Raw genomic sequence first — 18,139 nt, 5'->3', positions numbered from 1 at the left:
ATACCACATATCATCTGATTTACCACACTAGAAAATTCTACATTTAATTACAGTGGGTAAGGTTATAAATTTGCCTAATTCCTGTGAGAATCCTGCGTGTGACTGCAGCATTAAGGAGGGGGACTATCCAGCACTAGCTGCAGTGTGCTCAAACAACCACTAAGTACCATCTGTGAGTAGATAATACTGTATCATGTCTTTCTCTTTCAGACTTATCAGGTCAGTCGTGCAATCTTCACACATTTTAAGTGAAGAATGAGGCAAAAAACTAACCTAACTGTAGATAAGCTTTGTAAAAATGTATTATTGTTTACTTTTTCTTTTTCTTATGAACGATTGTCAGTTTTATAAGCTTTTGTCAAAGTATCTCATCAGGACTCGTAATCGGATCAGGATCGGGATCGGAGGCCACACATGTTGATCGGGACATCCCTAATTTTGAGTGTTTTTAGTAGTTTTTATCTAAAATATGGAAAATAGAGATGCATGCTTTTTTCATTGGACAGTATCAATAAGCACATATTTATTTTTATAGGATTCAAAACAAATGTATGTTTGAATAATTTGTGAGTTCAAATGATTTTTTGTATAGGATGGATATAATTAAGCTTGGAAAGGCTTAAAGATGTTGATTTAATCATATTTGGCATTTTAATTTTTTTAAACTATTTGATTAGTACGATTTCCGCTCCAAGTAGACAATATGGTGGAAATATAAACTTCAGCACATTCTACAGGATCCTATTGACAGGCTCTCAACTGATCTCAATCTTCATGCTTTTTTGCCACTTTTAGTGACGTTATGCCATATATTTAATTATTTTTTGTTTAAAACTTTTTGTGCAAGTAAATTTTTGAGCACATTATTAAGCTGCAGGATGATAATGGTAACTGCATGCATGACGTTAATGAAAAGTTAATTGAAATGAAGTATCAACATTTTATTGAAATGACCACAAAATGTGATATTTGATATTCGACCTATACGTATATTATATTGAATAACAATTCCAAAAGTAAGGTTAAAATGTAAAACTGTACATATATTAACAATCCTTTTTGACTGCTGTCCACAACTCGATACCAGTACTCAACAGTACCAATGTTAAGTTTGTATTTGTTCAAATGGGATGATCAATGTTAATTGTTTAAACATTTATTTTTTTTAAATTAATTACAAAAAATGTATACGTTTAAATTATTTTATGTTAACACTGTCCAGTTATCTTATCTCACACTTCTCTGTCTCGTTTGCAAGTACTGTACTGTCGTAAAGTAGGCTTTGCATGCTGTTGCAATTCCTCGATGCTAGATGGCAGTATTGTATAGAAAAGGAGTAGTCTTTGCCATTAAGTTGTGCCAGAATTTTCATTGTTGAGTCCTACAAAGTGTTTAAACTGTAAGTATTGCATTTATTACACACCAGCTGTTTGATTGTAACATACATGCCATTTTAAATACCAAATTTGGAGATGTTGAAATCTCCATGTAAAATCGGAAATGCTAATTTTTAGCATGAGTATAGCCTAATCCAATGTAATTTAGCATCGAGCGAAGGCATGTTGAAAAGTGGAGCATCGCTGTGCTTCTTTCTTTTTTGACATGGGAACTTGTAACATTATCTAGAGGCAGACGCTCTGAGTGCATTACTGCTTGTTTCCGAAATATGGCACCGTTAAAATAAATTAAAATATTAATTTATTTCAATCATTTTCCCCATTAGTTTCATTTTAATGCCTAAACAACAATTACTGTGCAATCTACTGATAAAAGTTTCAATCAATCAATACTTTAAATCCAAATGTGCCTTAGTTAGGACCGTATTTAGCTAAGAAATCCAGAAAACTTCTTGATTTTAAACCCTGAGTCTCATGGCTCTACAGGATTTATTATGGCCATACCTCCACTGTTAAATAGCCGGCATTGATTTATTCAACTACTGTAATACAACACAATAAAACACCAGACGGAGTGAATACCTTTTATACCGTTTATATTTCAAAGTTTGGCACTTTTCACTCGAGCCGAAGCGCTTGATGATTCAGTGGCTGAAATGTGAGCGTGTGTGCATCATAACCTCGGGGTTGGTGGGGGCGTCTGTGATTGACAGGCGAGAGCAGCGAAGGCGGCGCAGGCGAGAAGCCGAGCTGGAGGATCGGGCTGAAGGTAGCCTGGGACATCCACACACCTGGCCTGACGCTGCCCCTGGAGTCTGGAGACTGCTATTATATGAGAGGTACTAAATCGCAAGAACATACATATGCACCAAACTCATTTACGAGGCTGAAACCTTTTTTTGTTTTGCTTTTTGCGGGGGCTTTTCTCGGTGCTCAGTCCCTAATGACCCATGCTAGCAGACCCCCGGCCATGTAATTCACTGGCTTTTGTTCTAAACATCACTGCTGCTGAAAGCGAAAGCCAAGGTGGTGAATGTGTGCGGGAGCGACTCCTCGGCCTGTTAAGGTTCCATGAAATTGAGTGCATTAGCCAGCTTATAGGGAAATGGTATTTGCTCAAGCCAGACAGGCAGAGTGAAGGTTTCAGGGGTGTAAATCAAACTTGAATGTTTAGGTCGCAGTAGGTAAAGGTCACACTGATATAGCGTGCAGTAAAAACACTGACGTTGATGATTATGTGGTCAATGTAAGTAATACCAAGTTGTCATTTTCAGCCACAGTCTCTTTTCTTGAGTGTTTAGTAGGATATTGCACAGACAATTGAGAGCTGTCGTTCATTTTGCTGTTGCAGTGGACTATCACAGGGGTTTAGGAGGGAACATGAAAAAAGAGAGTGAATAAAATGACAACGCAACAACTGCAAGAACACTATTGGATAGAACAAGGATGTCCATAGTAGGGATGATGTTTGATAAGAAATTATCGAGTTCGAGCCCATTATCGAATCCTCTTATCGAACCGATTCCTTATCGATTCTCTTATCGTATCCAGATAGGTTGTTGTATATGGAAGAAAAAAAAAACACTATTGGATTTAACAAAAGCTCACTTTTATTTTATTAGAAAAAAATAAAATAAATAAATAAATAAATATTGACTGTTGTTAGCCAAAGTATATTAAAAGGGATTTTTCAGAAAAACAAATATATACAGTAACACAAAAACAACCTGTCTCTGTGATCACTATAGGTCAGGGGTCGGCAACCTGCGGCTCCGGAGCCGCATGCGGCTCTTTGATCACTCTGATGCGGCTCAGCAGCTTACTTGCTGAACCCCCCAATTGTCCCGTGAGACTTCCGGATTTCAGTGCCTCTCGCAGAAAACTCCCGGGATTAATATTCACCGATTTTCACCCTTAAAGCTATATTAAGGGCGTGCCGTGATGGTACAACATTTGGCGCCCTCTACAATCTGTATTGACAGCGTGCCAGCCCAACACTTGTTATACAATATACATCTTCTGCTTGCACACGTAAGAGACAGCAAGGCATACTTGGTCAACAGCCACACAGGTTACACTGACGGTGATCATATAAAACAACTTTAACACTCTTACGAAAATGCGCCACATTTTGAACCAAATCCAAACAAGAATGACAAACACATTTCGGGAGAACATCTGCACCTTAACACAACATAAACACAACAGAACAAACACCCAGAATCCCATGCAGCCCTGACTCTTCCGGGCTACATTATACACCCCTGCTACCACCAACCCCCCCCCCCCTCTGTGCATCGGTTGAGGTGGGCGGGGTTTGGTAGCCGGGGTGTATAATGTATCCCAGAAGAGTTAGGGCTGCATGGGATTCTGGGTATTTGTCCTGTTGTGTTTATGTTGTGTTACGGTGCAGATGTTCTCCCAAAATGTGTTTGTCATTCTTGTTTGGTGTGGGTTCACAGTGTGGCGCATTATTAGTAAGAGTGTGAAAGTTTTTTTTATACCGCCACCGTCAGTGTAACCTGTGTGGTTGTTGAGCAAGTATGCCTTGCTGTCACCTACGTGAGCAAGCGGAAGCACCATACAACATGTGGCTGATCAGGCACGCTGGTTGTAGTGGGCGCTATATGCTGTACCATCACGGCACGCATGACGCTGACAAGCGCTATTCATTCAAAACCTGCGTGCCGCACCAGCTTAAAAATTCCATATAAAGGTGTGGGCAGCGTGTCTGAGACCCCTGGTTTATACATAGCACAAAGCAAAAAAATTTTTTTATATACGGTGTTATTTCATTTAAAATTTCAAAAATGTTTGCGGCTCCCATTGTTTTTTATAATTTGTGAAACTGGTCAAAATGGCTCTTTGACTGGTAAAGGTTGCCGACCCCTGCTATAGGTGTGTAAATATTAATATAGTGTTAAATAAAATCAGTCCCTTGGGCACGAAACTGAAAATAATACAGCTCTCCAAAATGTGCACTTCTGCTGCTATTGGAACATCCTTCTGGGGTCCATCAGTGTGGCCTCCTCCAGGAATGACTCCACGACATCTTTCTCTAACCTTCAGGTTATGTACGGCCTGAACATGTTAGATCATGCTTGTTGTACTCCCCCCCCCCCCCCCCCCCCCTTACATGAGAGCGAAGCCTGGCAATAATCGCAGATAGCTGTTTCCTTGTCGTATTTCTTTGTAAAATGAAGCCTTGCCTTGAGGCGTTTTTTCCGGTCCATTGTTGTTGCTGCTTCTGTATCTGCCACCTAATGACTGAGCTACGTCATTTCCTGGGACGTGCCACAGGGCATTTCCTGTGGGACTGGATTCGTTCCCAGGGATTCAAATAAAGAACCAACTATTTTTCTTTACTATAGTCGCCTCGATAACGGGAACCGGTTCTCAAAAAGGGATTCGAGTCCATGGAATCGGTTCTTTTCTTATCGAACAACCGGGAGAACCGGTTTTGAACATCATCCCTAGTCCATAGTAGGCCCCATTGGCCAAATTGGTACCGCCAAGTTGTTTTTGGTGGCTTACCAAATTTAACACATATTCATATATTCACATATTTTAAACTAACTGGGTGTGACCCGATCTGATGTTGATATCGGATGTTAGATATCAGCAAAAAAAAAAATCATTTGAAAAAGGGTTGGGAAGGCTACAAGTTACTCTCGATTAAATGTAGCCAAGCTACAGGGGAAGCTATCGCCGAAGAATTGTAGCAAGCTACACGGCAAAAGTAGCTTGCTACATCAAAGCTACATTTTTTTATTTATTTTTTATTTTTTTATTTAGTTTTTTTGTCATTAAAGCTACATTTAACAGCATTTACATCTAAGGGTCCACATGCATAATATCAATGGTAATGTGACCGAGAGTGTACAAATGGACCATTACTATTAACTAGCCGTCATTTTGCTGGGGACAACCTACAACTACCTCTAGGGGTCCCCGCACCACACTAAGTATTTTAGTCTGCTTTTTCTTTGGCCAACCCTTATAATGTTATTAATTTTCTCTACTTACAGTAAAAAAAAAAACAGCATCTATCTATATCTTGACAAGAAAAAAGAACACTGACTTGTGTGTTGTTTGGGAACAGTTGGTAATGGTTATGTGCAGTAAAACTTTTCATGAACTCAACTCACTTTAATGTGTGTTCCTGAATTTGTGTTGGATGTCTTCGATGAAGAGAGCAGTTATGATTGTTGTTGACATAGTTAACAGTTAAAAACTAGGGTTTTTTTCTCTAAACGCATACATTTGTCTAAATATGGCCAAGGACACGCATTGTGGGTTTCCTGCACAGCATCTTCATCACTGAAGGAAAAATCTAATCAGCGGTAGAGAATCCCTCTGCTTTTTCAAGTATGTTTCTTTTTTTGAGTTGTCAGCTTGAAGCGTCCCTCTGTCTCCGACTCCCTTGTTGTCATGTGACATGATTGCCTGACTGTTAAGATTTTTCTTACTAGTTTCGATGACCCACCTTACCTTGCCTCTGATTGGCCAGTCTTCATCTTAGCCGATTGTGACTCATCATACGAACACCAACCAATCACCATGGATTTTCTCCATATGTGTGGATGTTCTCATTCATCCATGTCATTGTATTTTCTCAATATTTTTTGGCCTGGATTCAAAGTCCATTTTCTCTCTCAGCTGCAAGCTACATAGCTACACGGGTCTAAAAGTAACTAAGTTATAGGATAAGCTACTCTATAAAAAAAAGTAGCCAAGCTACTGGAAAATGTAGTTAAGCTACGTAGCTTAGCTACATGTAGCTTGTTACTGCCCGTCACTGTCAGTTTGCATCTAAACCTTCCGATACAGGCAGTCCTGCATTGCGTTTACTTGTGTAAAGCTGGACAGCAAGTTAACGTCTAAATGTCCTTAAATGAGCGCACAAGTTTGATCTTTTTTTGTATTTTAGTGAAGTCATTTACAAAAGGTAAACATGGTAGGCTATAGGCTACTAGGAGTTAGCAGCTACATAACGGCTAGCGCATAACCGCGCGCAAGCTAGACATACGTAACAAGTGTCCTTAACTGAACAATATTGCAGAATGTGTCAATATTGACAATATCAAGTAAGTAGAGTTGCATATTTCTTACAGATACAAAGTTTCCAGAGCAAGAGCCTAGAGAGCTGACATGAGCCATATTAGAAAGTATCCAGTAACAAATGTGTCTGCATCTTTCAACTGCATAATGATCTGAACTTCATGAACTTGATTGGCCACTAGGTTGGGTCAATACATTTTGCTTACTTTTTAATGCGTTTTTTTAGTCCGTCTGCAAGATGTTCATTTGGAGAGGCATTCCCAGATTGCAATTGAAACCATTGCCCACCCTCTTTAAAAGCATCATACTTTATCTTTTGAAAATGTGCAGTGTTTAAATATATGTCTTAAAGTCAACACCACAATGTTTTTCCTGTCACGGTCAAAAACAAACCTAATAAATATTATATACACAACATTAGGTACTAGGGCTGTGAATCTTCGGGCACCACACGATTCCATTCAATTCTTGGGGGAAACGATTCATTTCAGAATCGATTCTGAATTCAAAAACAATACTTTTTTTTTTAAACATTGGTGCCAGTTCTAAGATTACCTGCATTCCTCCATAAAATAAACAGCTAAAAAAAACAACTATAGTACTAAAAAGAAAACTGATTTTGTGTGAAAAAATCTACCCAAACATTTAATTACCGGTAAGTCAAATACAAATAATGCAAGAGAAGTATCCAACACTTCTCTTTTCTAAAGTAAATCTGTACAGCAGATGTGATCATGTACATCAGCAATATGATTTACCTGAATGGTTGGACGGGACACATTTTTAAATCGTTGTTAAAAAGATTTTTTTTAATAGATTAAGAGTCGTTATAAACAGTGTTGGGACTAACGCGTTACAAAGTAACGCGTTACTGTAACGCCGTTAGTTTCGGCGGTAACTAGTAATCTAACGCGTTATTTTTTTATATTTAGTAACTCAGTTACCGTTACTACATGATGCGTTACTGCGTTATTTTACGTTACTTTTTATGTAGTATAAAGTGTGTTTTATCGGAGCGCTGCTCTGTCATCGTTCTGATTCTTCTTGTGTCACAAGCCGGAGAAGAGAGAGAGACATGCGCTCTGTGTGGGTGTGTCTGAGTGTGAGTGTGGGGAGCGAGGGGGGGGGGGGGGGGGGCGTGTCTGATCATGGCGGAGCCAAAAGTCGAGTTTGCTAACATGGAGATATTTTCACTACTTTTCTTTTGTCGAGCACAAAGAAAATAACATTTTAGTTAAATGTAAATTGTGCTTTGGATCAAAGATGCCATCTACTGCCCAAAACAGCAATTCAAATCTGCTGAAACAAGCTACATAGCAACATGCTTCGACGAAGCTAGTAAAGAGAGACAGAGACTCTGATGCCATTTCACCTCCACCACCACCACCATTCACCGCTGAAGGTACACACTCTGTCAATCAATGTTCCCTCTAATTGTTCATGTGTGAGCAAATGCAAAAAGTCCCTAAGCATTGAGTGGAGTCCATGTGAGCAACTTTAGACGTGCACACTGTGGCTACACCAGCAGCACACCTGTCCCAAACCTCACTAAATAACAACTTACATCTCCATCCATCCATCCATTTTCTACCGCTTGTCCCTTTCGGGGTCGCTGGAGCCTATCTCAGCTGCATTCGGGCGGAAGGGAGGGTACACCCTGGACAAGTCGCCACCTCATCACAGGGCCAACACAGATAGACAGACAACATTCTCTTATTATTATAATCAAATGACAGCAGTCATTTCCATTTCTAATATAAGTGTTTAGGCCCACTTATAATGACAATAACAAAAAATATTGTTTTTCATGAACTGTGTACTTGTATTGTTTGTCTGGGTGGAGGTCCTGCTTTGGAAATAATTTGTACCCCTTTCAGACATTGCATTTAGTTCCCATTAAAACATTCACATGTTGCACAATGAGATGTAAGCAGGGGATCATGTGTACATTCCTGCAACTTCCTGTTTGTAAAAAATATATTTTTATTAGTATTTATTTAATATACTAACAGCATTTAATGATTAATATTTATAAATTAAGATTCCTAATAAATGACACTAGAATAAGCACACATTTGATTGGTAAATCATAGTGTAACGACCTGGAATGACACTTTATGTGTGGTGTTGGAGTTGTCCGACTTTTTGTGTGGCTGTAAACGCATCACTGGCTAAGTGCCATATGTGCAAGTGTTGGCGCACGTGAGAGAGCGAGCGGCTGCTGTTGATATAACAAAGTTGCTTTTGGTCTGGTTTGTACTGCAGAAAATGACCAGTTTTGCTAGATATCATTTTTTTTACTAATGTTTTGGTGATGTGTTTATGGCCGACAGTAAAGAGTTTTGCTCAGTAAAGTGATGGATGGAATGCATGTCCTCAAAGCGTCTCGACAGACGTTACAATATTTGAACAATGATGACGAAAACGGTTTTTTCGTGTCCGTGTCGTGTCGAAAATTGTTATGCGCTTATTTTTTTATTTGATTTTGTGCATGGCATAGATTTGCCGTGCGCAGAGGACGCTTGAGCAGTGCGCAATTGCACATGCGCACTCCTGAGAGGGAACGTTGCTGTCAATTCTCTTATATACTCTTTCATTCTAGACTTCTAGAGTGTTTGATTATCACATCACTCTAAATGTATAGACTATAAAGTTCACAAACATAAAGAGGGATCCTAGTGGGCCAGGCCAATCTTTCCTTATCTCTAAACTAAAACTGGGGAAATGTGTAGAGTGTTCTGGGCTTCAGACATGATTTTGTATCAGAATTGCTTGAGGAAGAAAATGCCTGGTTAGACTTTGTGTATGTAGTGTGTGCCTTTCTTGCTTTACAGCTATGCTGTTATTATGCTGTTTGTTACTTATGTATGTTATGTTGCAGCTATTTAAAATAGTTTTGTCAATTTGTTCTGGTGAGAAACAAATTGGCCTTTGTAACATATCTTTGTCTTTGTGTGTTGTATGTAGACCACATGGCTTAGCAGAGTTGAGTGATGCAAATGCATGTCAAGTTGATCAACAGATTGTATTATTCTCCAGTGCAATAACAGTACTGAAATGAAGGCTAAAAGGGCATTAATTGGAGCTTTAAAAAAAAAAGAAAAAAGAAGTAACTAAATAGTTACTTTTCACAGTAACGCATTACTTTTTGGTGTAAGTAACTGAGTTAGTAACTGAGTTACTTTTGAAATGAAGTAACTAGTAACTGTAACTAGTTACTGCTTTTCAGTAACTAACCCAACACTGGTTATAAATAAGAATCGCAATAAATCCGATATTAATTTTTTGATTTAATTTTTTTTTATTTTTGAACACTCTCCAATCGATTTTGACTGTGCATTAAAAACAGTTGCTTTTATGTCACTGCATGTCGCACGTCGGTGTTATGCACATGCGGAGATTAGATGAAAATAATACAAATGTCCAAATAAGAACTTCTACCTTGCTATGACGTCACAACGTAGCTAGACTGTACAACCCCGTAAACAGAGGCATCCAAAACGCTGTGCAAGCTCACCACAAAACGCATGATTTGACGTGTTGACATTGTTTAACACCATTGTGCCAACATTTCTTAGTCAGAAAAGACAAAAGTCATCATAGGTCCACCCTTTAAAGATATTCAAGATTCAAGATGATTTGTTGTCAATTCTTAACATGCACAAGACACATAAGAACTGAAAAGTATATTTTCGGCACAGTCCCACTAAGAGCAGACATACGTTGCAGGGAGACAAGACAAGACCGCCGACGGCGCAGCCATTTTTACGGCGCTCCTTAAAAAAAAAAGGTGAAAAAGGTGATATTGGGAAAGGGGGGAGAGTAAAAAAAATATCAGTCAAAGGCTGGATCCGCAAGAGGGGGTCCAGACTGAGTCCAAAGGAAAAAAACTAATTTGCAATGCAAACATAAACACGTTACATTTAGTCACAACAAACTTGCAACAGAGGGAGGGGGAGTTGGCACAAACAAGCGGTGGTGAAGGTGGTGGTTGGGGAAGGGGCGGGTGCGTGCGTGTATGCCCAATCAACTTGGGTGTGATGTTGAAGTGTTTTTGTGGACTGGGGCCGATCTCAAAGTTCGACACTAGGACTGTCAAAGTTAACGCGACTAAAAACAAATGAACAAAAGTTTTTTTTAGCGACACTATTTTTGTTTATTTTTTTCATGCGAATAACGTGCAAACAGTGTGACCCTCAGTAAATACCGTAGCGCTGTTGGATCACAGGAACGAATAAAGAGCCGAAATGGACACAAAGAAAGGTACTTTATATGACAAGTTTAAAGCTTGGAAGCCTTGGCAGGTCGCTCTGCCCACAAGACCAAAGTGACAGTATTTCCATCCACTGTCGCTGAGAGCTATCACCCGAGTTCCTAGCTGCTAGCAGTACTGCTAAGTCTGCGCATTACAAACAACTTGCAAAGTTTGAGTCGGGGGTTGTGTGTTTTTGGGGGCTTAGATTTTTGAATATGTGGTTACTTATTTGGGCTTGCTTTTCCGTCCCCACAATAAATTAAAACACGACCACGTCAGTAGGTAGTTTGTCCTTTGCTACCCAACAATGACTTGACTCTGCGCGCCGCCACACACACTCACACAAATGATGCATGTGCGACCACGCCAGAGCCCAGACAAAGTGAGAAAATTAGTGGGGAAAACATCTTAAAAAACATAATTTAGAATGTCTAAATATTTCATCATGAGAGAAAGAGCAGGACGAGACTGGATTAGACCCCAGGTGAATAATCACTTGTTTGTGTCCGTGTCAAAAAAACACAATGCTTAACAAACAAAATTGTTCAGTCCCATGTTTTGTGTGCATTTAAATAAGATAACATATTAAACATAAAAATACTTTAATATGATTCAACTCTGGACAACGTGTGATTAATCGCAATTAGTTATGTAATCATTTGACAGCCCTAGTTACCTTTCTATACTACAATTTTCAGATTTGTCAGAAAAGTGACATTTTTTTTCCCTTAATACCTGGAGTGCGCCTTTTTTTTTTTTTTTAAGAAATATGAAAATCAATGCTGCTGCCAATCACTGACCCATTTTAAACAGCATCTAGGCTAAATTTAAGCAATATTTATCAAACACAAATTAAATTGGCACACGACAATACAAGTTAAATTGGTTAAAAACACATATGTGACTGTTACACAAGTGTAAAATGAAGCTAATCCCCTGTTTTTAACTTTGAATCAATAGACAGAAATTCATACCCATGAGGAAATTGGCATGGCATTCACTGAGGGTTTTCAAACCAGTAGTTGTTGGGTTGCTGCTCAGCTGATTTGTTTTGGGTGGACTTTTGGTGGAAAAAAATCAAACTGACAAAACAAGCTCGTCACACGTCCAATTAATGGTCTTACTGGTCTTAATGATGTCCGGGTCCACTGGACCCGGGGCTAATAGAAGTGTGGAAATTGATGTTCTGTGTACCACACACACACACACACACACACACACACACACACACACACACACACACACACACACACACACAGCAAGCCTAGACAGGAGGAGGACAGAGTGTAGGTACACAGAACATCAGAGGGTCAAATGTGTGAGAAAATGAGAGCAGACAGTGTTGACAAACAATGTTGCAAACTTGTGTGGGAACCGCAGGTGCAGAAACACAAAAGAAGAATCCCTGTGGGATGCAAAAACTGGCAGAGAAATTTCCTGTGCAGCGTTCATATTGTTGTTACTCAGCCAGCGTTTGTGGGTCTGATGGACCTGTTGCATTTTGGGGCTTTTAATGCCTCACAATCAAACACTTGTATGTTAAAATACTGAACAGATGTTTATTGGGATACGGTAAACTAGGGATGTCCCGATCCAGGTTTTTGCACTTCCGATCCGATACCGATACTGACCGATATCGATACTGACCGATACTGGCCTATCCGAGCATGTATTAAAGTTTAAAGTTATTTAGCCTACTTAGTTGTCAGAATCATGTTGAAAAGGGTTTTAGTACTCTTGATAACAACTAGCCAGCTGAATTAGGGGAGTTTGAATAATACACAATGGTTGGTAATAAGAAACTGACCTGTTTATTCAAGGATAAACACAAAATAGACAAAATTATACATGACAAACAGAAATGGCATCATTGAACTAGGGCTGGGCGATATGGCCTTTTTTTAATATTGCGATATTTTAAGGCCATATTGCGATACACAATATATATCTCGATATTTTGCCTTAGCCTTGAATGAACACTTGATGCATATAATCACAGCAGTATGATGATTCTATGTGTTTTGATTGATTGATTGAGACTTTTATTAGTAGGTTGCACAGTGAAGTACATATTCCGTACAATTGACCACTAAATGGTAACACCCCAATAAGTTTTTCAACTTGTTTAAGTCGGGGTCCGCTTAAATTGATTCATGATACAGATATATACTATCAGATATATACTATCATCATAATACAGTCATCACACAAGATGATCACATTGAATTATTTACATTATTTATAATCCAGGGTGTGGAGGGGGGCGCTGGATGTAAGTGTCAAAAAGACAGCAAAAAGAGTTTGATATGAGAATAAATCTAAAGTTAAAATATAGGGTAGAAATGCACCCATTTGCAGGAAATGTAGTCTTGATTTTAAAAATTTTCTTTCAAGGCTTGCATGTCTACTAGAGATGCGCGGTTTGCGGGCACAACCGCGGAGTCTGCGGATTATCCGCGGATCGGGCGGATGAAATTAAAAAAAATTAGATTTTATCCGCGGGTCGGGTCGGGCGGTTGAAATAAAAAAAAATTAGATTTTAAATAGATTCAGGCGGGTGGCAGTTAAACCAATTCGGAAATATATATACATAGTTAAATGTTGTTACCCACATACGAAAAACGAGCAGGCACCTGCACCATATGCCACAACAGAAGAAAAAAAAAAAAAGAGATGGACACTTTTACGGAGCGGAGAAGGGACGCCTCGCCGGGGTCCGGGACCGAGGCCCCTTCCCCCGAGAGGGCCCCACCGGGAGTCGTAGCTGAGGCAATCCGCGAGAAGGGCCCGACGCACGTCCAGGGTCACCACCGCGCCCACCGCACCGACACCCCGCCTCGTCCGCCTTCGCCGTGGCCGGCGTCACGCGCAGCAGGTAAGCAGCTTACCTGCCCACCACCCCCGTGGCTGGGGACTCGTAACAGGGGTCACTCCGCGCGCTCCGCCCGCGCAGCTTACCTGCCCGCCACCCCTGTTGCCAGGGGCGCGTAACAGGGGTCACTCCGCGCGCAGTGCGCTCATGAAAGGGGTGGGGCTCACCCTGGTTGATATAGACAGCAGGACGGTGGCCATGGAAGTCGGAACCCGCTAAGGAGTGTGTAACAACCCACCTGCCGAATCAACTAGCCCTGAAAATGGATGGCGCTGGAGCGTCGGGCCCATACCCGGCCGTCGCCGGCAGCGAGACGCGCTTGGAGGTGCGCTCAGCGCGGCTCCCATATGATTGCGCACTGGTGTGCGTCTGGGTCGTGACAGCGTGGCACGCGAATGTCTGTGCTGCATTGGATCAGTCTCTTTTCTTTAACAGGCAAAAGCTTTATAACCTCACTAATGCCTTGCATCGTCTATATTAGATATATAACAACGGGCGGGTGCGGTTCTGATCAAATGTTACATCGGGTGGATGGCGGATGGTTGACGACTTTCTGATGCGGTTGCGGATGAAATAATTGCCTATCCGCGCATCTCTAATGTCTACATTAAAACATTCTTCTCCATACTGCATTAATATATGCTACTTTTAAACTTTCATGCAGAGAAGGAAATCACAACTAAAAAAATCACTAATATTTTCATACAGTGTTGATGTGGAAATTTTTGCCTCGGCATTTTGATGGTGTGGGCGTGTGACACCGAATGGAGATAAGCGTCTCGACAGACGTCACAATATTTGAACAATGATGACGAAAACTGTTTTCTCTGTCGTGTCCGTGTGTCGAAAATTGTTATGCGCTTATTTTTTTATTTGATTTTGTGCGTGGCATAGATTTGCTATGCGCAGAGGACGCTTAAACAGTGCGCAATTGCACAGGCGAGCGCCTTAGAGGGAGCGTTGCTCGCACGGCTGCGCTAGCATCACAGCTAACGTTAGCCATGCTGCTACCTCTCTGCTCGGGGAGGACGTATACGTATGTCGTGACAGTATGTGACGTGTGTAAGAAGGTGCACTTGCTGTCTGTGAGAGGGAGACACAGGAAAGAGTGAGAAGAGCCTGTCGTGTAATGCCAGCAGCTAAAAGCAACTGCGTGAGAATTCACCGACCTGTGGATGTGTTGAAGGTGTGCTGGAAAATGCGGAACGGAAATTAGGGAGAAGCAGAAAAGTGGAATGTATTATTTAAATCGGTGCGTTGGAAAACACGGACCGGAGTTTTTTTTTAAACTGGATCTGGATCGGCATTTTCACATGCCTTGCCGATACACAATTTTTGGCAAACATCGGCAGCCGATCCGATCCAAATATCGGATCGGGACATCCCTAAGGTAAACATCTGTTCAGTATGTTAAAATATTGAACAGATGTTTATTGGGATAAGGTAAACATCTGTTCAGTATTTTAACATAAAAGTGTTTGATTGTGAGGCATTAAAAGCCACAGAATGCAACGGGTCCATCAGACCCACAAACGCTGGCTGAGCAACAACAATATGAACATTACACAAGGGTTAAAGGAGTTCTTCATTTTATGTTCCAAGCAAGAAAGTAAACCATTTAAAATGAAACAAAACTGCTGCATGTCATCACATCCATCTTGACAGCGCTTGAAGCCGGAATAAGATCTTACAATAGAACTGTCAGTTTTCAGGCCAGGCCCCCGATAATAGAATGATGGGCTGTTGCGCACACCGTCCTAATGGGACTTGACTGTCGCGGATCAACGGGGATTTATGCTCCACTCGCCGAGCACGCCCTTGAGAGGCCGACTGCTGCACGCCGATAGCGGCTGGCTCACGCGACAGAGGCCCTCGGCCGTCTGCCGCTTTGTCGGCCCGCACCTGAATTAAGCACTTGGCACGCTCCGTCGACATATGAGCGCTAAATTTTGCGCGCACATGCAAAAGGTCGCGTTGCTTTTTCATTCCAAGTATGCGCCGCTCCTCTCTCCCGGCCGCCATCGCACCACCGGCGTGTTACAATATGATAAGTAGTGTTTTGCGCTATAAGACGGGAAGTACAACGGTGTCTATCCACAGACGCCGTAATGTCTTTTCCGCACCATTTGTCTCCCGGTGGCCCCTTTTGAACCGCTAATGTCTCGAAGGCAAATTGAATCACCGTCACCCCCCTCCCGCCCGAGTGGAATTTTGGGCGGTTATAAAAAGAACAATGCAAGTCTTGACACCGAGCCTGTTCGATAATCAGATTCCCAGCTCCCAATGCACCGAGGAGGGCTGTGGGGGGGGGGTGCAGACGAGAGTTGACCCAATATATTTAAAAGCCTGCTTTCTGGTAAAAGGAGGACAAGTGGCAGCAGGCGCAGGGGTTGAAAGAAAGATAAATACTTATTACAGTTATTGAGTTTGCCTCAACTCCCTCCTGATCTGGCATCCGGCGTGCCAAGAAAAGAGCAGATTGATGGAGATAATTTGTTATTGGATATAAACAGTTTTAAAGACGCCGGGTAATTCCGCCCAGGGACCTAATCCGTCACAATCTCATCAGAGTAAAGGAGGAAAACACCGGCAAGTTGTTTTCTTTGTCGCCATCTCCCCCCCCCGCCCCTCGCCCCCTCTTTTCCTTTTTCCTCCCAAACAATAATATCTTCCTCCCAAAGCGTTTGGCTGTTTGACTTTCAAATCACAGGCATTAGACGGTGTACCCGCGCTCCAGGCGGCGGTAAATACGCACACGTGCGGCCAGTCGCGGTCTAAATTAATTATTGGTCCATGAGGCAAATAATGGCAGCGTCGAGGAACATCTATGCTCACAAGAAACACATGGAGGGATACGCGGGAAACAGCCGTAAGGCCTCGCCACAAAGCTCCCGCGATATTGGACAAATGTTTGGCGGTATGGCGCTCGCGTTTCGACAGATTGAGCGTGATCTGGTGTTGTTTGCTCATTAAAAAAATGACTGTAGTGCCTCTCGCTCTGGTTGGGTAAGCGTCAGGCCACTTTGCAGAATCCCCAATCTTTTCTTTTCTGCCTGAATATTTGTTGTTTTGGCCTTTGTCTGCGGTTTTACAACTTTTTTTGGTCACTGACAACAGGCTTTTTTTGCAATGAGTGGGCACTTTTTAGAGTTTGCTGTGCATACTAAGGAAACAAAAGTGTGTTAACTAACTTTAAACAAATCAATTTAAAGAGGGCCTCTGGTGAAGTTTGTATCTTCTGACTATTGCAGCGTTTCTCAAAGTGTGGGGCGCGCCCCACTGGTGGGGAATAGAGACATGACAGGTGGGGCGCGAGGAACGGGAGGAAATTTCACTTTACATTTTTTTTTTTAATTATTATATTCTTAGATTATTTTTTTACTATGCTTTCATTTTCTATACACACTGTAAATCACTTTGTGATTCTGTCTGTGAAATCAGCTATATAAATAAATGGAAATTACCGGTACTTACTTTTACTGTAGGCTTTATATTTCTCGGTACGAGCGAAAGTTTGACAGACATAGCAACAGTAACTAATGGGGGCGGGGCTAAGCGGAACAAACTTTCGCGCGGATGGGTAGCAGGCTAATGTGTGGATCACAATTACACAAATATATACATTTGTGACTCGCACCTCAAATGTCGTCGAGCCAGAGCCAGCGCCTGCAGAGAAACAAAAATGTGACGGGCACACACTGTGTCATTCACTGGGAAGCACTCGCGTCAAGGCAGCACAGCCCCGAACTCAATGAGGTTTTAACAGATGTTGTGAGCGCGGTAAATTTGATCAAAACACGACCACTGAAAGCGCGACTGTTCTCTGCACTGTGTGAGGAAATGGGAGCTGATCATACAGCCGTGCTGTTTCACAGTGAAGCAAGGTGGCTCTCCTGGGGGAAAGTGCTGTCACTTGCCCTGTCTTGCCAAATGCATAGCTCCTCCTTTTTATTTTTGCAAAGATTGCAAAGTGGCACTTTTATTGTATTTATTATTGAACTTGATGCAAGCTATTTGATTTATTATTGAACTTGATGCAAGTTATAACACTTTTTTGATTTATTATTGAACTTGATGCAAGTTATAACACTTTTGTTTTATTTATTATTGAACTTGATGCAAGTTATAACACTTTTGTTTTATTTATTATTGAACTTGATGCAAGTTATAACACTTTTGTTTTATTTATTATTGAACTTGATGCAAGTTATAACACTTTTTTTGATTTATTATTGAACTTGATGCAAGTTATAATACTTTTGTTTTATTTATTATTGAACTTGATGGAAGTTATTTTATTTATTATTGAACTTGATGCAAGTTATACCACAGCTGCACAGTTATTTTATTTATTATTGAACTTGATGCAAGTTATACCACAGCTGCACAGTTATTTTATTTATTATTGAACTTGATGCAAGTTATACCACAGCTGCACAGTTATTTTATTTATTATTGAACTTAATGTTATTTTATGTTATTGAGTTCGAATGTATACAACTTGATGTTCAATACATTTTAAAATGTTAAAGCTTGGCATTAGCGCTCTGTTGG

At 41.0% G+C, this 18,139-nt stretch overlaps 1 protein-coding gene across 2 annotated transcripts in view; it reads left to right on the top strand.

Moving 5' to 3' along the window:
* Positions 1–18,139, top strand: part of fto (FTO alpha-ketoglutarate dependent dioxygenase) — a 564,204-nt gene that overhangs the window by 110,446 nt on the left and 435,619 nt on the right. For both annotated transcript variants that reach the window (XM_061964549.2, XM_061964550.2), the window contains exon 4: positions 2,111–2,236. In XM_061964549.2, the coding sequence (XP_061820533.2) occupies positions 2,111–2,236 (126 nt within the window). The remainder of the gene's footprint in view (positions 1–2,110; positions 2,237–18,139) is intronic.

Source organism: Nerophis lumbriciformis, linkage group LG06, assembly GCF_033978685.3.
Source record: "Nerophis lumbriciformis linkage group LG06, RoL_Nlum_v2.1, whole genome shotgun sequence".
NCBI lineage: Eukaryota > Metazoa > Chordata > Actinopteri > Syngnathiformes > Syngnathidae > Nerophis > Nerophis lumbriciformis.
Note: the sequence above shows the minus strand (reverse complement) of the source record. Positions and strands in the feature narration are given on the sequence as shown.